This window comes from Rana temporaria, chromosome 2 (assembly GCF_905171775.1).
Source record: "Rana temporaria chromosome 2, aRanTem1.1, whole genome shotgun sequence".
Taxonomy (NCBI): Eukaryota; Metazoa; Chordata; class Amphibia; order Anura; family Ranidae; genus Rana; species Rana temporaria.
Window position 1 is genome coordinate 516,929,692 of NC_053490.1, and position 21,714 is coordinate 516,951,405.

General features: G+C 46.0%; 1 protein-coding gene across 1 annotated transcript in view; it reads left to right on the forward strand.

The window, feature by feature from the left end:
* The first annotated feature begins 2,838 nt into the window (after window positions 1–2,838).
* Window positions 2,839–21,714, forward strand: part of ABCG1 (ATP binding cassette subfamily G member 1) — a 176,358-nt gene continuing 157,482 nt past the window's right edge. The window contains exon 1 of the mRNA XM_040339028.1: window positions 2,839–2,942. Coding sequence (XP_040194962.1) covers window positions 2,901–2,942 — 42 coding nt within the window. The 5' untranslated portion in view covers window positions 2,839–2,900. The remainder of the gene's footprint in view (window positions 2,943–21,714) is intronic.

Below are 21,714 nucleotides of genomic sequence, written 5' to 3' on the forward strand. Positions count from 1 at the left end.
CCGATGCGTGTACCTGGCGGCCACGATGTCCGCCGGGTTCACGCGATTGTCGGTGACAGCAGGGACATGGAGCTCTGTGTGTAAACACAGAGCTCCACTTCCTGCCAGGGAGAGAGGAGACCGATCTGTGTCTCTTGTACATAGGGACACAGCATCGGTCACCTCCCCCAGTCAGTCCCCTCCCCCCACACAGTTAGAACACACCCAGGTAATACATTTAACCCCTTCCTCACCCCCTAGTGGTTAACCCCTTCCCTGCCAGTCACATTTATACAGTAATCAGTGCATTTTTATAGCACTGATCGCTGTATAAATGTGAATGGTCCCAAATTTGTGTCAAAAGTGTCCGATATGTCCGTCACAATATCGCAGGCCTGACAAAAAAAAACGCACATCACCGCCATTACTAGTAAAAAATAAAAAAATAAAAAGTAAATCATAAATCTATCCCCTATTTTGTAGGTGCTATAACTTTTGCGCAAACCGATCAAATATGCTTATTGCGATTTTTTTAACAAAAATATGTAGAAGAATACGTATCGGCCTAAACTGAGGAATTTTTTTTTTTTTTTTTTTTTAATTGGGATATTATTATAACAAAAAGTAAAAAATATTGTGTTTTTTTTGTTTATAGCGCAAAAAATAAAAATCGCAGAGATGATCAAATACCACCAAAAGAAAGCTCTATTTGAGGGAAAAAAATGATAAAAATATAATTTGGGTGCAGTGTTGTATGACCGCGCAATTGTCATTCAAAATGCGTCAGCGCTGAAAGCTGAAAATTGGTCTGGACACGAAGGGGGTTTATGTGCCCAGTAATGAAGTGGTTAACAAATGCTTTTAAAGTCAGCAGCTACTTTTAATAAGCACACTTACCTGTTCAGGAAGCACTGCGATGTTGGCCCCCCGAGGCCAATCCTTCTATCGGATCGTGTGCCGGCGCCGCCATCCTAACTAAGAGAAACAGGCAGCGGAGCCTTGCGGCTTCACTGGCCATTTCCTACTGCGCATGCGTGAGTCGCGCGGCGCTTTGTGAACGGCCGGCTGTCATCTGGGACACACACAGGTCTCAGAAGGCAGCACGCCCCATTACCCAAAAGAACACGCGAGGGAGTAAGAGAAAGAAGAGCTCTGTGGTATTGGAAGTGGCAGATTAGGAAGACTGCCTAGCAACAGGCGTTTCTGGCAAGTAACAAAACAGTTTAGATTTTTTGGAGAATGTTAATGCCATTTTTTATTTTAGGGTGAACCTCCGCTTTAATGTGAGGTTAATGTCAGAGATATAGGGAAACTTAAAGTGGAGGTCCAGCCAAGAAAAAAAAAAAATGTCTAAAAAGGCTAAAAAATAAATAATACTTACCAGAGATGGCTGTTACTAGGCAGATCGTCCTAATCTGCCTCTTCCTCATCCGCGGTGAGGTTCTCTGTTCTCCTCCTCGCGAAGCCTCCCCGGGAAAAATGAAGGCGCGATGCCTTCTGGAACGCACAGGACGGTGTTCCCATTCACAAATAGCCGCACGACTCGAGCATGCGCGAGCCGCGCCACTCGCGCATTCGCAGTAGGAAACGGGCAGTGAAGCCTGTTTCCCTTAGTGAGGATGGCGGCACCGGTGTATTGTCACAGTTTGCTGCCTATCCTAGAATGCTCCGGAAGTCACGTGGCGGCCAACTGCGCATGCGCGATGCGTTCCAAACGCAAATGCGATGCGTTCCAATGAATTCACGACAGTACACACCAGTGAAACCTCGATCGGCATCCAGGCTCTTTCCTTAACATCCCCGTGGATTGGAGGATGTTAAAAAAAGAACCAGGAGGCCGAGCGAGCGTAGCGAGCCGTCCGAGCGAAGCGAGGACGTGAGGCCGACTGGCCACTTTCCTCTAAATCCACGTCGCCCTGAATGCCGGGTTCGCTGGTGTGTACTGTCGTCAATCCATTGGAACGCATCGCACTTGCGTTTGGAACGCATCGCGCATGCGCAGTTGGCCCGCCACGTGACTTCCGCAGCATTCTAGGATAGGCAGCAAACTGTGACACTACACCGGGACCAGCCACGATCGACGGATCGGCCTCGGGGGGGGGGCGGCCGACATCGCGGGCAACCTGGACAGGTAAGTGCGCTTATTAAAAGTCAGCAGCTACAGTGTTTGTAGCTGCTGACTTTTATTTTTATTTTTATTTTTTTTTAAAGCCGGACCTCCGGTTGCAGGCAGAGAGGATGAGTAATATAAAATTATTATTGCAAACCCACATATTGATAAATACAGAATTGAGAACACAAAGACCTCAGCCAATAGATAAATCAAACAAAACAACTCGCCTCCACTTATCCTTTTAAAAAAAAATAAAAAAATCTGTTTTGTAAATAAATTATTGCGCTTTCCCACTGCACACATTCTGGATTGCCTATAAGTGGGCTTTTTTTTTTTTTTTTTTCCTCAATAGCTAAGCCCATAATTGTTTTTTTTTTATTATTTTATTTAATTTTTTTTTTATTCATTTGTTTTTTTTATTCATTTTTTTTTTTTTTTTTATGTCAGTGAAGCATTTTCTGCTGTATTATATTCTATATAGTGAAGTCCAGCAGCCCATGCATATAAGGAACCTGTAGCCTGGCAGATGAGCCCCCCCACCCCCTTCCTCTCTCCTCCTCCCCCTCCCTGGGTGCACAATGATAATGACACATCAAGGAGAAGGAAGAAGCAAAACAAGAGCACGTTTACCTGCATCCTGCAGACCCCGCCCAGCCGTCACCCTGCCAGCCAATGGCAGTGCTGGGAGGGCGGGGCGGTCGGGGAGCTGTCAGTGCTGGGGCTGTGTGCAGCAGGCAGATCGCAGTGAGCAGAGAGAGGGACGTTTCAGCACCATCAGCCATAGACAGCAGCCTTGTCCGGGCAGGGGATGGCCTGCCTGACCGCAGCCTTCAGTGCTGCCTCCAACCTGGTAAGTGCTGACCACCCACCTACCTACCTACCCTGCCTGGGGCTTTACTTTTCTTCATATGACTTGAAGCTCTGATTGCCCCCCATCCCATAATAAGCTGCAGCTGAATCAAGGTCATACAGTTCTGATCCATACAGAGCCCCCAGCTGCAGGTATCAATGGAGGGGACTAGAATGGGATGATATATAGGCTCACCCCCCCTCTCCCCTGAATGGGATGAAATATAGGTCCCCCCCTCTCCCCTGAATGGGATGATATATAGGTCCCCCCTCCCCCCTGAATGGGATGATATATAGGTCCCCCCCTCTCCCCTGAATGGGATGATATATAGGTCCCCCCCCCTGAATGGGATGATATATAGGTCCCCCCTCTCCCCTGAATGGGATGATATATAGCCCCCCCCTCTCCCCTGAATGGGATGATATATAGGCTCACCCCCCCTCTCTCCTGAATGGGATGATATATAGTTCCCTCCCCCTCCCCTGAGTAGGATGATATATAGGCTCACCCCCCTCTCCCCTGAATGGGATGATATATAGGCCCCCCTCTCCCCTGAATGGGATGATATATAGGCTCACCCCCCCTCTCCCCTGAATGGGATGATATATAGGCCCCCCTCTCCCCTGAATGGGATGATATATAGGCTCACCCCCCCTCTCTCCTGAATGGGATGATATATAGTCCCCTCCCCCTCCCCTGAGTAGGATGATATATAGGCTCACCCCCCTCTCCCCTGAATGGGATGATATATAGGCCCCCCTCTCCCCTGAATGGGATGATATATAGGCTCACCCCCCCTCTCCCCTGAATGGGATGATGTATAGGCTCTCCCCTGAATGGGATGATATATAGGCTCACCCCCCCCCCCCCCTCTCCCCTGAATGGGATGATATATAGGTCCCCCCCCTCTCCCCTGAATGGGATGATAAGGCTCACCTCCCTCTCCCCTGAATGGGATGATATATAGGTTCCCCCCCCTCTCCCCTTGCTCACTGCACTGCTTTAGTAAATAGCCTTGAAACAATGACAGCCTGGATCCCATAAACAAGGATTGCTAATATCGCCTGCCTACCTCATTGGTCTCTCTGCTGGATTCTTTCAATAAAGGCTTTCTAGTCTGTTTAATAAGTCAGTGATTGAGGTGCAAGGCTAAGCAGAGAAAGAGCGATTTGGGTGCGCAGGTCCAGGAATTTGGACAGATATTGTAGGCTTGCTTCAAAAATAATAATAATACAAAAAAAAACTGCCAATGGCAACCATTTAGGTCTCCCCTGGACTGGAGCCTCCTGGGGGGGGGGGGGGGGGCTACTGGTCTGCACAGATGAGGTCATCTGTAGGCAGTATAAAGTGATTGAGGGACTTGTAAGGTTCATTTGTGAACAATATCCATACTGGGATCTAAAAAAAAAAAAAAAAAAGGAGGTGGTTTGCAAAGACAATCACTCAGACTTCTTGTTAGGAAACCTGCCTGACTGTTACCTCCACTTTTGCATGGATCAGACTCATTGACTCCCTGTTATTCAGCACAAGGGAAATAGGAAGAGCTTGACGTGTGGCTGGGTAGAAGACTTGTTTTGCTTTCCCTTTGGGGGGGGGCTGGGGGAGTTCCTGGGACATGTAGTACCACTGTACCAGATAATCTTTGTTCACAGGGAGCCAGATCTATTCCTGGCTGTACTGGATGTCTCCTTATGTTATTATATAGCTTTGCACTGGAGCTACAGAGTCCACAGACAGCTGTAAACGAATCTACAGGGTCTATAAATGGAAGTATAAAGAGATGGAAAGGTCTATAGATGGCTGTGAATGGTTGGTTCTATAGGGTCGGTATAATAAGCCATATGTTCTAAAGATAGCTACTGAATATAAGGAGCTATAGAGTCTACAGAAAGCTGTAGGTGGAGCATTAGGGTAGATTGAGCTATATCGTCTATAGATACATGGAGCTACAGGGACTATATATAGTTGTAGGTGGAGGGTCTTTAGATAGCTGTAGATAGAGCTACAGGGTCTGTATATAGCTTTATACTGAGATAAAAGGGCTCTAGAGAGCTGTATATGAACTATAAGGTCTATAGATAGTTGTATAAGAACCGCAGGGTCTACATATAGCTGTATAAGACCTATAGACAGCCTTATAAGGAGCTGTTGGGTATATAGATAGCTGTATATGGAATTATAGGTTGTGGACTGAGCTATTGGATCTATAGATAGCTGTATAAGAACTAAAGGGTCTATAGATACCTGTGTAATAACTAAAGGGTCTATAGATAGCTGTGTAATAACTAAAGTGTCTATAGATAGCTGTATAAGAACTAAAGGGTCTATAGATAGCTGTATAAGAACTAAAGGGTCTATAGATAACTGTGTAATAACTAAAGGGTCTATAGATAGCTGTGTAATAACTAAAGGGTCTATAGATAGCTGTATAAGAACTAAAGGGTCTATAGATAGCTATGTAATAACTAAAGGGTCTATAGATAGCTGTGTAATAACTATAGGGTCTATAGATAGCTGTGTAATAACTAAAGGGTCTATAGATAGCTGTGTAATAACTAAAGGGTCTATAGATAGCTGTATAAGAACTAAAGGGTCTATAGATAGCTGTGTAATAACTAAAGGGTCTATAGATAGCTGTATAAGAACTAAAGGGTCTATAGATAGCTGTGTAATAATGAAAGGGTCTATAGATAGCTGTGTAATAGCTACAGGGTCTATAGATCACCAAATATTGAGCTATAAGGTCTATAGATAGCTGTATAAGAGATATATAGTCTAGAGGTTGAGCTGTAGGGCTTATAGATCTGTATAAGAAGTATAGAGTCTATAAGTAGCTGTGTAAGAACTATTAGGTCTATATAAAGCTGCCGGCGGACTATAGAGTCTATAGATTAAGCTATAGGGCATATAGATAGCTGTATAAGAAGCATAGGGTCTTTAGCTGTAACAGAAATATAGGATCTGTATATTGAGCTATATGGTCTACAGATAGCTATATAGGAAATATAGGGTCTGTAGTTTGAGCTATAGGGTCTATAGACCTGAATACGATCTATAGATAGCTGTATAAGAAGTATAGAGCCAGTATATTGAGCTATAGGGTCTAAATATAGTTGTATAAGAATTATAGGGTCTATAGATAGCTGTGTAAGAACTATGGGGTCTATAGATAGCTGTAGGTGGACTATGGGTTCTGTAGTTTGAGCTATAAGGTCTATGGATAGCTGTATAAGAAGTATAGGGTCTGTAGGTTGAGCTATAGTGTCTATAGACCTGAATAAGAAGTATAGGGTCTATAGATAGCTGTGTAAGAAAGATATGGTCTATATATAGTGGTAGGTGTGGACTATAAGGTCTGTAGCTTGAGCTATAGGGTCTGTAGATAGTCGCATAGGAAGTATAGAGTCGGTAGGTTGAGCTATAGGGTCTATATATAGTTGTATAAGAAGTATAGGATCTGTAGATAGCTGCGTAAGAACTATGGGCTCTATAGTTAATTGTAGGTGCAGACTATAGGGTCTGTAGATTAAGCTATAGGGTCTATAGATAGCTGTATAGGAAGTATAGAGTCTGTAGGTTGAGCTATAGGGTCCATATATAGCTGTATAAGAAGTATAGGGTCTACAGATAGCTGTAGGTGCGGACTATAGGTTATGTAGGTTGAGCTGTAGGGTCTATATATAGTTAATAGGATCTGTAGATAGCTGTGTAAGAACTATGGGGTCTATAGATAGCTGTAGGTGAAGTATAGGGTCTCTAGATGGAGCTATAGGGTCTATAGATAGATGTATAAGAAGTATAGGGTCTGTAAGTTTAGCTGTAGGGTCTATAGATAGCTGTATAAGAAGTATAGGGTCTATAGGTTTAGCTGTAGGGTATATAGATAGATGTATAAGAAGTATATAGTCTGTAGAATGAGCTATAGGTTCTATATATAGTTTTATAAGATGTATAAGAAGTATAAAGTCTGTAGAATGAGCTATAGGTTCTATATATCGTTTTATAAGAAGTATAGAGTCTGTAAGTTGAGCTATAGGGTCTATATACCTGTATAATAAGAATAGGGTCTATAGATAGCTGTGTAAAAACTATGGGGTCTATAGATAGCTGTCGGTGAACTATAGGGTCTGTAGATTGAGCTATAAGGTCTATAGATAGATGTATACGAAGTATAGGGTCTGTAGGTTTAGCTGTAGGGTCTATAGATATATGTATAAGAAGTATAGGGTCTGTAGGTTGAGTTACAGGGTCTATAGATAGATGTATAAGAAGTATATAGTCTGTAGAATGAGCTATAGGTTCTATATGCAGTTTTATAAGACGTATAGAGTCTGTAAGTTGAGCTATAGGGTCTATATACCTGTATAATAAGAATAGGGTCTATAGATAGCTGTGCAAAAACGATGGGGTCTATAGATAGCTGTAGGGTAGACTATAGGGTCTGTAGATTGAGCTATCTGGGTCTATAGATAGATGTATAAGAAGTTTAGAGTTGAGCTATAGGGTCTATAGACCTTTATAAGAAGTATAGGGTCTATAGACCTTTATAGGGTATAGGGTATAGAAGTATAGGGTCTATAGATAGCTGTGTAAGAACTATGGGGTCTATAGATAGCTGTGTAAGAACTATGGGGGTCTATAGATAGCTGTGTAAGAACTATGGGGGTCTATAGATAGCTGTGTAAGAACTATGGGGGTCTATAGATAGCTGTGTAAGAACTATGGGGGTCTATAGATAGCTGTGTAAGAACTATGGGGGTCTATAGATAGCTGTGTAAGAACTATGGGGGTCTATAAATAGCTGTAGGTGTACCATAGGGTCTGTATATTGCGCTATAGGGTCTATAATCAGCTGTATAAAAAGTATAGGGTCTGTAGATGGCTGTGTAAGAACTATGGGGTCTGTAGATGGCTGTAGACAGAGCTATGTACAAAGGCATCTCCCTGCAACAAAAACAAAACAGATGACATCAGCGAAGTCTGTGGAGGATTAGAGTTTAGTAGATCGCTCCATCCACAATGTTGCGATATTTCGGAAGTGAATCACACTCCTAATGAATTGCCGCGGCTGTAATTATAAGAGGTGACCAACGTCGACTGTCTTAATAAATCCTCAAAGGACACACAAATGTTTAACCCTTTAGAGACTGCAATGCAAGCTTTGTACATACTGTCTGTACTGCCTTCTCCTTGCATGCAAGTTGCCTGACATTTGCACGCTTTGCAGTTTTCTTCCCCCTCTTTATACACTAAACTGCATTTGTGCATTTTTATCTCGTGTTATTATTATGAATAATTTACGATTGGCATATGGCAAGCTTGCTGAAATGTGTTTGCTTCCAGTAAACTGCAGGCATGTTGTTTATTCTTTTTTTTTTGTTATTGATCTTTTATGTATTTTAATGTCGCATTATTATTATTATTATTATATTATTTTTGCATCCAGTAAACTGCAGGAATTTCTTCTTTTTTTTATTTATTGATATTTTATGTATTTTAATGTCGCATCATTATTATTATTATTATTATTATTATTATATTATTATTGTCACCAGGCTTATATAAGACGATTGCTTGCTCTTAGAGATCTACACTAAAAAGACTAAAGTGCATTATTGTTGTGTTGTGTGTCATTGTTTGCTGGCTTGCGATTTTCATCGGAAATAGGACGTTTGATGTGTTATTAGATGGCATTTCATTGCCTAGGGGGTGAGGCTGCTGTTTGAATTGATGCAGTTATGTTGTTTTAGGAATATGTAATGTGTGTCGGAAGGGCATCCAGCTGCTTTTACAGCCTTGCCCCACTTCCTGCAGCCCCTGGGCACACTGCACCTGTTTTTTTTTTTTTTTTAGGGCAAAGAAGCAGAGAATGACCGCTAGTTACCTCTCTGAGCTGAGGATTAGAGGATCGTGCACGCATGCGCAGTGCCGCCTCAATGCATCCTCTCCTAAACTTGCCATCAGTCTTGCAGGGGAAGCAATACACAGCCATCCGATCTCATTATATAAGACGTATGCAGGAGACCTTGGGGAGGTGTTTTTAAAGAAGGAACTGTAAATAGCTGACAAGAAAATGTGCAATAGGTGTGATCCTGGAAGGGGTGCCAGGGGGTTAATGCCTGTTGTTTATTGAGCACTTGGCATCTGGAGGTGGAAAACGGATCTTCCAGGGACAATAGAGAGGATCGTGTTTTCATTTCAGTATAATTGCAAAATAATAAGAATAATTATTATTAGCATTTGCCAAGTGTGCTGCAAGACCTCGGGTTGGTAGAAAAGGCTGATAAATAGTGGAAATTGCTCTTATTAAAGCGCACCCCCCTCTGGGTGATCTATGTGCATTGCAAGGATTTTAACCACTTCAGCCCCGGAAGTTTTTACCCCCCCCCCCCTTCATGACCAGGACATTTTTTTTGCGATATGGCTCTGCGTTACTTTAACCCCTTCCATACCGGGCACATTCACCCCCTTCCTGCCCCGACCAATTTTTAGTTTTCAGCGCTGTCGCACTTTGAATGACAATTGCGCAGTCGTGCAACACTGTACCCAAATTAAATATTTTAGGTAGATTCAAGTAGATGTGCCTAAACTTGCGGCGGCGTAGCTTAGCGTGTTTAGGCTACGCCGCCGTAAGTTAGCTAGGCAAGTACATGATTCACAATGTACTTGCCTGCTAAGTTACGACGGCGTAGCCTAAAGCGGGCGGGCGTAAGGGCGCCAAATTCAAATGTGTGTAAGGGGGGCATGTTTTATGTTAATAAGGCTTGACCTTACATTTTTTACGTTTTTTACTTACTGCGCATGCGCCGGGCGCCAACATCTCCCAGTGTGCATTGCGGCTAAGTACGCCGCACGGGCCTATTGATTTTGACGTGGACGTAAACGACGTAAATCGCTATTCGCGGACGACTTACGCAAACAACGTAAAAATTTCGAATCTCGAAGCGGGAACGGCGGCCATACTTTAACATTACTATTCCATCTAATAGATGGAATAACTTTAGGCCTGATAATGCCTTACGGAAACGGCGTAAATGTACTGCGGCGGCCGGGCGTACGTTCGTGAATCGGCGTTCTACTACTACTAATTTACATATTCTACGCCGACCGCAATGGAAGCGCCAACTAGCGGCCATCCGAAATATTGCAACCTAAGATAGGACGGCGCAAGCCGTCGTATCTTAGATATGTTTAAGCGTATCTCTGTTTGAGCATACGCTTAAGCATAAGTCGGCGTAGATTCTGAGTTAGGCCGGCTTATCTACTGATAAGCTGGCCTAACTCTTACTGAATCTACCTATTTATGTTTCCCCCCCCCCCACAAATAGAGCTTTCTTTTGGTGGTATTTGATCATCTCTGCAGGTTTTATTTTTTGTGCTATAAACAAAAGAAGAGCGACAATTAAAAAAAAAAAAAAAACACAATATTTTTTAGTTTTTGATTTAAAGCGGAGTTCCACCCAAAATTGGAACTTCCGCTTAACCCACTCCTCGCCCCCTTACATGCCACATTTGGCATGTATTTTTTTTGGGGGGGTTAGTGGGGGCTTCAAGAGGAGTGGGACTTCATGTCCCACTTCCTCCTTCTGCCGAGGGGCTGGTAAGGCGAATAGCTTAATCGCCTACAGTGGCCCCTCCCTGTAGGCAATCGCCTGGGACACATGACAGGTCCCATGCGATCGCTTGTCCAATGAGAGAGTGCAGCGCCGCTCGCGCATGCGCAGTGGGTGCCCGGCCGTGAAGTCGAAAGCTGTAACGGCCGGGTGCCCACACTTAGGATGAAGAGGGGAGGGGGGAGAGGAGCGGAGCCCCGGCCGGCGCGTCGCTGGAACGTGGAGCAGGTGTGTTTATTAAAAGCCAGCAGCTACACTTTTTGTAGCTGCTGACTTTTAATAAACACAAAAAATGCCTGGAACACCCCTTTAATAAATATCCCAATTTAAAAAAAAAAAAATTCCTCAGTTTAGAGCGATACGTATTGTTCTACATATTTTTGGTAAAAAAATATCGCAATAAGCGTTTATTGATTGGTTTGCGCAAAAGTTATAGCGTCTACAAAACTGTAGACGCTGTTACTGTGTAAATGTGACTGGCAGGGAAGGGGTTAACCACTAGGGGGCGCTGAAGGGGTTAAAATGTTCCCTAAAGTGTGTTCTAACTGTAGGGGGGAGGGAACTCAGAAGGGGAGGAGACCGATGTGTGTTCCTCTGTACTGGAAACACAGCATCGGTCTCCTTACACACACAGATCCACACTCCTGCCGTGATCACCGGCAATTGCGGGTGCCCGGCGGTCATCGCGGGCACGCGCCAGTGCCACGAGCGGTGCCGCGCGCGCGCCCTAGATTACCGGGAAAAAAGGATGTCATATGACGTCCACCCGGATCGAGGGAGGGTTCTTGCCAGCGTCATTTTATAATGGTTCGGTAAGGAAGGTGTTAACTGACAATTGCACGGTTGTGCAACTCTGTACCCAAATAATATTGATGCTCCCCCTCCCCCCCACACACAAATAGAGCTTTCCTTTGGTGGTGTTTGATCACCTCTGTGGTTTTTAAAAAAAATTGCGCTTTAACCAAAAAAAAAAGCTGACAATTTTGAACAAAAAACAATCTCATATGCGCTACGCCGACGTAACATTGAGAGGCAAGCTGAGTATTCACAAAGCACTCGCTCCCATATTTGCGCCGGCGTAACGTCAATGGGCCGGTGTAAGCCCGCCTAATTCAAAGTAGGCAGGTAGTGGGCGTGATGTATTAAAATGAATCGTGACCCCATGTAAATGAATGGCCGTACGAACGGCGCATGCGCGTGCATGCTCAGAATCACGTCGCATATACTCCCTAAGATACGACGGCTCAATGCCTTCGACGTGAACGTAACCTACGCCCAGCCCCATTCACGTACGACTTACGCAAACGACGTAAAATCCAACGGCTGTTCCAACATCCATACCCTAACATGACTTACCCCTGCTTTATGTGGGATAACTTTACGCCGGACATACGCCTTACGTTAACGGCGTAGATTACAGCGACGGGCGTAAGTACGTTCGTGAATCGGCGTATCTAGGTCATTTACATGTTCGACGCGTAAATCAATGGAAGCGCCCCTTGCGGCCAACGTAAATATGCGCCCAAGATACGACGGCGTAGGAGACTTACGTCGGTTGGATGAGGCCGAAATTCAGGCGTATCTTCTTTTAAGAATTAGGCGCATAGATACGTCGGCGTAAATTCTCTCTGAATCCGGCCCAATATTTTTAACTCTCTGCTATAAAACACATCCAATAAAAGAATGTAAAAAAAATCTAATTTCTTCATCAATTTTAGGGCAATATGTATGCTGCTACATATTTTTGGTAAAAAAATCCTAATAAGCGTATATCGATTGTGTAAAAGTTATAAGGCCAGATTCTCAAAGGACGACGGCGCAGCGCCATGTACGCCGTTGTAAGTCCTAATCTGGCCCGCTGTATCTAATGAATCTTAGAATCAGTTACGCATAGATATCCATTAGATCCGACAGGCGTAAGTCTCTTACGCCGTCGGATCTAAACTGCAATTTTTTTTTTTGCCCGCTAGGTGACGCGGCCGTCGATTTCCGCGTTGAGTATGCAAATTAGCTAGATACGCGAATTCCGAGGCAGTAAAGTTACGACGTTTACGTTAGGCTTTTCCCGGCGTAAAGTTGCCCCTGCTATATGAGGCGCAGCCAATGTTAAGTATGGCCGTCGTTCCCGCGCCGAAATTTTAAAAAGTTACGTCGTTTGCGTAAGTCGTCCGTGAATGGGGCTCGACGTCATTTACGTTCACGTCAAAACCACGTCGTAAGTCGTCCTTGCGACGTCATTTGGAGCAATGCACACTAGGATATTTTACGGACGGCGCATGCGCAGTTCGTTTGGCGCGGGGACGCGCTTCATTTAAATGATACACGCCCCCTACCCGCCGAATTTGAATTCCGCCGGGTGATTTACGCTACGCCGCCGCAACTTTACAGGCAAGTGCTTTGTGAATAAAGCACTTGCCTGAAAAACTTGCGGCGGCGTAACGTAAATCGGATACGTTACGCTGCCGCAGAGATACGCCCAATGTACCTCAATCTGGCCCATAGCGTCTACAAACTATGGGATCGTTTTTTGGGTTTTTGTTTTAGTGTTTTTGCTAGTAAGAAATAAATGGTTCATTTAAGTTTAAATATGAGATGTGAGGTCTATTTGACCCCAGATCTCACATTTAAGAGGACCTGTCATGTTTTTTTCTAGTACAAGGGATGTTTACATTTCTTGTAATAGGAATAAAAGTGACCCAAATTATTTATTTATTTTTAAAAACAGTGTAAAAATAAATAAAATAAAGTAAAATAAATAAGATTTTTTTTTAAAGTGCCCCATCCTGACGAGCTTGCCTGCAGAAGCGAACACATACGCAAGCAGCGCCCGCATATGAAAACGGTGTTCAAATCACACATGTGAGGTATCGCCGCGATCGTTAGAGCGAGAGCAATAATTCTAGCCCTAGACCTCTTATGTAACTCAAAACATGCAACCTGTAGAATTTTTTAAACGTCTATGGAGATTTTTAAGGGTAAAAGTTTGTCGGTATTCCACGAGCGGCCGCAATTTTGAAGCGTGACATGTTGGGTATCAATTTACTCGGTGTAACATTATCTTTCACAATATTAAAAAAAATAAAAAAAATAGGCTAACTTTACTGTTGTCTTATTTTTTTATTAAAAAAGTGTATTTTTTCCAAAAAAAGTAAGACCACTGCACAAATACGGTGTGACAAAAATGATTGCAACGACCGCCATTTTATTCTCTAGGGTGTAAGAAAAAAATATGTATAATGTTTGGGGGTTCTAAGTAATTTCCTAGCAAAAAAAAATAGGGCCAGATTCACAGATGAAATACGCCGGCGTATCTACTGATACGTCGGCGTATTTTCAAATTTGCAGCGTCGTATCTTTAGTTTGAGTCCTCAAACCAAGATACGACGGCTTTAGGCTTCGATCCGGCAGGCGTACGGCTTCGTACGCCTTCGGATCGTAGGTGTAATACTTTGGCGCCCGCTGGGTGGAGTTTGCGTCGTTTTCTGTGTCGGGAATGCTAATTAGCTGTTTACGGCGATCCACGAAGGTACGCGCGTTTGTCGCATTCTCTTACGTCGTCGCTAGTCGGCTTTTCCCAGCGTATAGTTACGGCTGCTATTTCTTGGCTTATATTTAGACTTGCCATGTTAAAGTATGGCCGTCGTTCCCGCGTCGAATTTTACATTTTTTTTTTTTGCGTAAGTCGTCCGTGAATAGGAAAGGACGTAACGCACGTCGCCGTTCAAAAAATTACGTTGGTGCGACGTCATTTTACGCAAAGCACGGCGGGAAATTTCAAAATGGAGCATGCGCAGTACGTTCGGCGCGGGAACGCGCCTAATTTAAATGATACACACCCCATTTGAATTAGGCAGGCTTGCGCCGGACGGATTTACGCTACGCCACCGCAAGTTTACAGGCAAGTGCTTTGTGAATCAAGCACTTGCCCATAAAACTTGCGGCGGTGTAACGTAAATGCAATACGTTACGCCGCCGTAATTCTATGTGAATCTGGCCCATAGTTTTTAACTTGTAAACAACACATCTGAAAAAGAGGCTGGGTCCTTAAGTGGTTAAAGGTATACTTCGATCAGACTGGAAATTTGATCTTCATAGGCATTTGCTGAGCAGAGTGTCCCCGGGACTCCAGAGTTCCATCCAGGTATTGATGTAGTGAAGCAGCCAATCTGCTGACCTTGGATGCCTTCTGCTTACCTGTCTATAGTGCAGAATGGGAATTCCCACCCACATGCCTTGTATGACCATTGCTGTCCCTTACACACACAGGTCTCGACTATCTCTTATTTAACATTTTCACCTCCGGAAGATTTACCCCCTTTCACGTCCAGGCCATTCTTTGTGATACGGCACTGCTTTACTTATGATAACTGATAATTGCACAGTTCATCAACAATTGCGCGGTTGTGCGACACTGTACCCAAATAAAATTGATGTCATTTTTTCCCACAAATAGAGATTTATTTTGGTGGTATTTGATCACCTCTGCGGTTTTTATTTTTTAACAAAAAATAGAGAGCGACAATTTTGAAACAAAAAACTGTGGGCTAGATTCAGGTAGGGGCGCGCATAGTTACAGGGGCGCAGCGTATCGTATTTACACTACGCCACCGTAAGTTAGAGAGGCAAGTGCTGTATTCACAAAGCACTTGCCTTCTAAGTTACGGCGGTGTAGCGTAAATGGGGCCGGCGTAAGCACGCGTAATTCAAATGTGGATGAGGGGGCGTGTTTTATGTTAATGTTTGATGACCTGACGTGATTGACGTTTTTTTTACGAACGGCGCATGCGCCGTCCGTGTACATATCCCAGTGTGCATTGCTCCCAAGTACGCCGCAACGTACGGCCGGCTGGTACCGCGTCCCCAAAGTCCGGGAGATCAGGTGCAAAAAGGTGACTCGAGTATAAACCGAGGGGGGGGGCATTTTCAGCACGAAAAATTGTGCTGAAAATCTCGGGTTATACTCGAGTATATACGGTATTTCCCGGTTACCGTTCAGCGACAGGATTACAAAAACAGATTTGTCCAACCAGCTGTGCGCAGGATCTTCAGAAAATCCCCGCTTCGCCTCGGCACGACCAGGAACGAGCTGTGTCCAATTCCATTATCATCCCTCTCCAGAAACGATCATTTCCATCATTTATTAATACAGACTCATGGCCGGCGGAGATAATTATTATTTTATGTAGCACAATTATTTCACGTAACTCTCTATTGTGGTACATAAGAGGGTGAGTGATACCAATACATAGAAACACATTCACACCAAAAGTGGTTTGTTATTATTTGTCAGGAAGATTTCGGTATTCTGGGATGACGAGGATTGTAAGGTCACAAACATTTACAGAGGAAAAACACCTGAAAAAACTGAAGTATCCCATCCAAAAAGAGATCCCAAATGTTTCATATAAAATGATCAATTTACCTTTAACCACTTCCCGACGGCCGTACGACTATATACGGCCGCAGGGTGGTTCTACTTCTCTGGGGCGCAATGAGATCATTTCTCATTGCCGGTGATCTGCCGTGCTGGTTCCAGGAGTCCTGGAAGTTCCAGCGCATGCGCAAACTGATGCGCTGAGCTGGTTCCAGCTATCGGGAAAGTTCCTTCAAGCACTGCGCAGGTGCAAACTTGCTGACGGAAATCCCCGAACGGCGGCCGGCATCCAGGGCGACGTGGATTGTGAGGTAAGTGGCCAGTCGGCCTCACGTCCTCTCTGCGCTCGAACGGCTCGCTTCGCTCGCTCGGCCTCCTGGCTCTTTTTTTAACATCCTCCAATCCACGGGGATGTTAAAGAATGAGCCTGGATGCCGGGCGAGGTTCGGGGATTTCCGTCGGGAAGTTTGCGCCTGCGCAGTCAGTGAAGGAACTTCCCCCACAGTGGAACATTGAGGACAATACACCGGCTCTCACAGACAGCGGTGCTGTCAGGGAGAGAGGAGACCGATCTGTGTCTCTTGTACATAGAGACACAGATCGGTCACCTTCCCCAGTCACCCCCCTCCCCCCACAGTTAGAACACTATATAGGGAATGCATTTAACCCCTTCCTCACCCCCTAGTGTTAACCCCTTCCCTGCCAGTCACATTTATACAGTAATTAGTGCATTTCTATAGCACTGATCGCAGTGTAAATGTGAATGGTGCCAAAAATGTGTCAAAAGTGTCCGATGTGTCCGCCATAATGTCGCAGTCGCAATAAAAATCGCAGATCGCCGCCATTACTAGTAAAAAAAAAATAATAAAAAATAATAATTCTGTCCCTCATTTTGTAGGCGCTATAACTTTTGCGCAAACCAGTCGCTTATTGCAATTTTTTTTTTTTTTTTACTAAAAATATGTAGAATACGTATCGGCCTAGACTGAGGATAAAAAAAAATGTAAAAAAAAATCGAGCTATTTATTATAGCAACAAGTAAAAAAAATTTTTTTTTTTTTCAAAATTGTCGCTCTATTTTTGTTTATAGCGCAAAAAATAAAAACCGCAGAGGTGATCAAATACCACCAAAAGAAAGCTCTATTTGTGGGAAAAAAAGGACGTCAATTTTGTTTGGGAGCCACGTCGCACGACCGCGCAATTGTCAGTTAAAGCGACGCAGTGCCGAATCGCAAAAAGTCCTCTGGGCAGGAAGGGGGTTTAAGTGCCCAGTAAGGAAGTGGTTAAAGAATGGGAGGGGGGAGGGAGGGGCGCGGTCAGTAATTATCTACTGACTGGTGGACAGACAAGGCTACTTACAGGCTGACAAAGTTATGACCTTTCAGCTCTGGCAGGGAGAGAGTACAAGCGCATAGCAGCAAACATACCTGTCCTTGTGAAGGAGGGCTGCAGTAACATGCCGATTTATGAATGGATACTCAGATTGGGTAGTGATGTATGGCCCTCAACCTTCAACCAAAGGGCCACATGCAGCCCTTAGGCACTTTTTGTGTGACTGCCTGGGCCCCTGAACACACTAATCTGCGTTTCCCAATTGCCCTGCTATAGTCGTGATCTCTAGCAGCCTCATGTAATATGTCTCCGGTCTATGACTGTCTTCTGAAGCAAGTTTCCAGTCTACAACAACTCCTATACATGTTCACAGACTCCTGCAGCATTTCCATAGTCTCTAACCATCTCCTGTGTTTTATCCATAATCTCTGACCATCTACTGTGTTGTATGCAAAGTCTCTGATCATCTCTTGTATCATGTCTGCGGTCTCTAACTATCTCTGGTATCATGTCTGCAGTCTCTGACTGTCTCTAGTATCATGTCTGCAGCCTCTGACCATCTCTTGTATCATGTCTGCAGTCTCTGACCATCTCTTGTATCATGCCTGCGGTCCCTAACTATCTCTGGTATCATGTCTGCATTCTCTGACCATCTCTTGTATCATGTCTGCAGTCTCTGACCATCTCTTGTATCATGTCTGCAGCCTCTGACTATCTCTTGTATCATGTCTGCAGCCTCTGACCATCTCTTGTATCATGTCTGCAGTATCTGACCATCTATTATATCTTCTCTGCAGTCTCTGACCATCTCTTGTATCATGTCTGCGGTCTCTGACCGTCTCTTGTATCATGTCTTCAGCCTCTGACCGTCTCTTGTATCATGTCTTCAGCCTCTGACCTTCTCTTGTATCATGTCTTCAGCCTCTGACCTTCTCTTGTATCATGTCTTCAGCCTCTGACCATCTCTTGTATCATGTCTACGGTCTCTGACCATCTCTTGTATCATGTCAGCGGTCTCTAACTATCTCTGGTATCATGTCTGCAGTCTCTGACTGTCTCTTGTATCATGTCTGCAGCCTCTGACCATCTCTTGTATCATGTCTGCAGTCTCTGACCATCTCTTGTATCATGTCTGCAGTTGCTGACCATCTCCTGTATCATGTCTGCAGCCTCTGACCATCTCTTGCATCCTGTCTGCACTTTCTGACCATCTCTTGTATCATGTCTGCAGTCTCTGACCATCTATTATATCATCTCTGCAGTCTCTGACCATCTCTTGTATCATGTCTGCGGTCTCTGACCGTCTCTTGTATCATGTCTGCAGTCTCTGACTGTCTCTTGTATCATGTCTTCAGCCTCTGACCATCTCTTGTATCATGTCTGCGGTCTCTGACCATCTCTTGTATAATGTCTGCAGTTGCTGACCATCTCTTGTATCATATCTGCAGTTGCTGACCATCTCTTGTATCATGTCTGCAGCCTCTGACCATCTCTTGTATCATGTCTGCAGCCTCTGACCATCTCTTGTATCATGTCTGCAGCCTCTGACCATCTCTGGTATCATGTCTGCAGCCTCTGACCAACTCTTGTACCATTTCTGCAGTGTCTGACCATCTGACTATATCCTGTTGTATGTCTGCTGGCTCAGTGTGGCCCTTTGGTGATATCGGGGGCCGCACTTGAGGACCCCCATATCAAGAAAGTTGACCACTCCCGATGTAGGGGTAGCAGATGGAACAACAACAGTTGGGCACCATGCACCTGACTCTCCCAGGTGTAGAAGATTCTTTGATAGCCATAGCCCCTGAAGACAGTGAAGGCCAGGGCCCACCTAAGGGGTAGGTATTATATCTCTTCTTTTGCAAGCTGTAACTCCACACAGTAATGTCAGGCTTTCTCCCTGGTGTGGAGTGTCGAGTTTGCCCCATCCCTTGGACTACAGGAGAGTCAGGACGCTCTCTACAGTAGGTGTTTGTGATATTGTGCTTTTAGCACGACAGCGTCGCGCTGATTCTCGGCGACAGGGTGCCGAGATCTCGCCGGCATCTCACACTCACTGGAATAGTGACAGCACATCCCAGCAAGCGCGTCATAGAAGCGACGGGAGATCCGACTTGGATTCCCGCCAATTCTACACGTGTGCGGCGTGTTATGAATCCTGAGGGGGAAGTCCCCGCCGGATTTTAAATAAAAATCCGGCATTGGTCCCCCCCTCAGGAGCATACCGGACCCTTAGGTCTGTTATGGGTTGTAAGGAGAGCCCCCCTACGCCGAAAAAAACGGCGTAGGGGGTCCCCCTACAATCCATACCAGACCCGTATCCAAAGCACGCTACCCCCGGCCAGCCAGGAAGGGAGTGGGGACGAGCGAGCGCCCCCCCCCCTCCTGAGCCGTACCAGGCTGCATGCCCTCAACATGGGGGGGTTGGGTGCTCTGGGGCAGGGGGGCGCACTGCGGCCCCCCCACCTCAGAGCACCCTGTCCCCATGTTGATGAGGACAGGGCCCCTTCCCGACAACCCTGGCCGTTGGTTGTCGGGGTATGCGGGCGGGAGGCTTATCGGAATCTGGGAGCCCCCTTTAATAAGGGGGCCCCCAGATACCGGCCCCCCACCCTAAGTGAATGAGTATGGGGTACATCGTACCCCTACCCATTCACCTGCAAGAAAAGTGGTAAAAACACAAATAAACCACACAGTGTATTAAAATATTTTATTTTTCTGCTCCGGAGGCCGCCCCCTGTCTTCTTTATTAGCTCTTTTACCAGGGGGGGCTTCTTCTTTGACGTCTTCGGGTGGGTGGGGGCCGCCGTCTGGTTCTCTTCCACCGCCGGGGGGGGTGGCTTTTAAAAAAGCCCCCACCCCCCCGGCGGGTTAACTCCGGCGTCTTCGGCGGGGCTCTTCTTCTTCCGCTATCCCGACGGGTCTTCTCCGCTATCCGGGGGGTCTCGCCGCTCTCCGTTGTTGACTCGTCGCACCCCGGTTCTTCGTCTCGCAGTCCGGTCCCTTCTTCCGTGCTGTACGTCTTCTTCTGTGCTGTGAGTTCTTCTTCCGCGCTGTGACGTCATGTTCTTCACTTCTCTTCTTCTCCCCATGTTGACTCGCCGGTCCTCCTCGCTGAAATGACGGATGCGCGCCTTGCATCGGACCTATATAGGCCTCACAATCCCATCATGCTCTGGTACCTACCCATGTGATACCTACCCACGTGGGTAGGTATCACATGGGTAGGTACAGAGCATGATGGGACTGCGAGGCCTATATAGGTCCGATGCAAGGCGCGTATCCGTCATTTCAGCGAGGAGGACCGGCGAGTCAACATGGGGAGAAGAAGAGAAGTGAAGAACATGACGTCACAGCGCGGAAGAAGAACTCACAGCACAGAAGAAGACGTACAGCACGGAAGAAGGGACCGGACTGCGAGACGAAGAACCGGGGTGCGACGAGTCAACAACGGAGAGCGGCGAAGACAGAAGGAGAACCCCGGAGAGTTGAGAAGACCCGTCGGGATAGCGGAAGAAGAAGAGCCCCGCCGAAGACGCCGGAGGAAACCCGCCGGGGGGGTGGGGGCTTTTTTAAAAGCCATCCCCCCCCGGCGGTGGAAGAGAACCAGACGGCGGCCCCCACCCACCCGAAGACGTCAAAGAAGAAGCCCCCCCTGGTAAAAGAGCTAATAAAGAAGACAGGGGGCGGCCTCCGGAGCAGAAAAATAAAATATTTTAATACACTGTGTGGTTTATTTGTGTTTTTACCACTTTTCTTGCAGGTGAATGGGTAGGGGTACGATGTACCCCATACTCATTCACTTAGGGTGGGGGGCCGGTATCTGGGGGCCCCCTTATTAAAGGGGGCTCCCAGATTCCGATAAGCCTCCCGCCCGCATACCCCGACAACCAACGGCCAGGGTTGTCGGGAAGGGGCCCTGTCCTCATCAACATGGGGACAGGGTGCTCTGAGGTGGGGGGGCCGCAGTGCGCCCCCCTGCCCCAGAGCACCCAACCCCCCCATGTTGAGGGCATGCAGCCTGGTACGGCTCAGGAGGGGGGGGGGGCGCTCGCTCGTCCCCACTCCCTTCCTGGCTGGCCGGGTAGCGTGCTTTGGATACGGGTCTGGTATGGATTGTAGGGGGACCCCCTACGCCGTTTTTTTCGGCGTAGGGGGGCTCTCCTTACAACCCATAACAGACCTAAGGGCCCGGTATGCTCCTGAGGGGGGGGACCCATGCCGGATTTTTATTTAAAATCCGGCGGGGACTTCCCCCTCAGGATTCATAACAAACGCCGCACACGTGTAGAATTGGCGGGAATCCAAGTCGGATCTCCCGTCGCTTCTATGACGGCTCTGTCTCCATCGCGGCAAGCCAGCTCGGCGCTGGCTCCCGCGATGGGGCTCGTAGGTGCTCAATCTCGCTGAGAAAGAGAGCGAGATTGACACAAAATCGGCTTCACCTACTGTA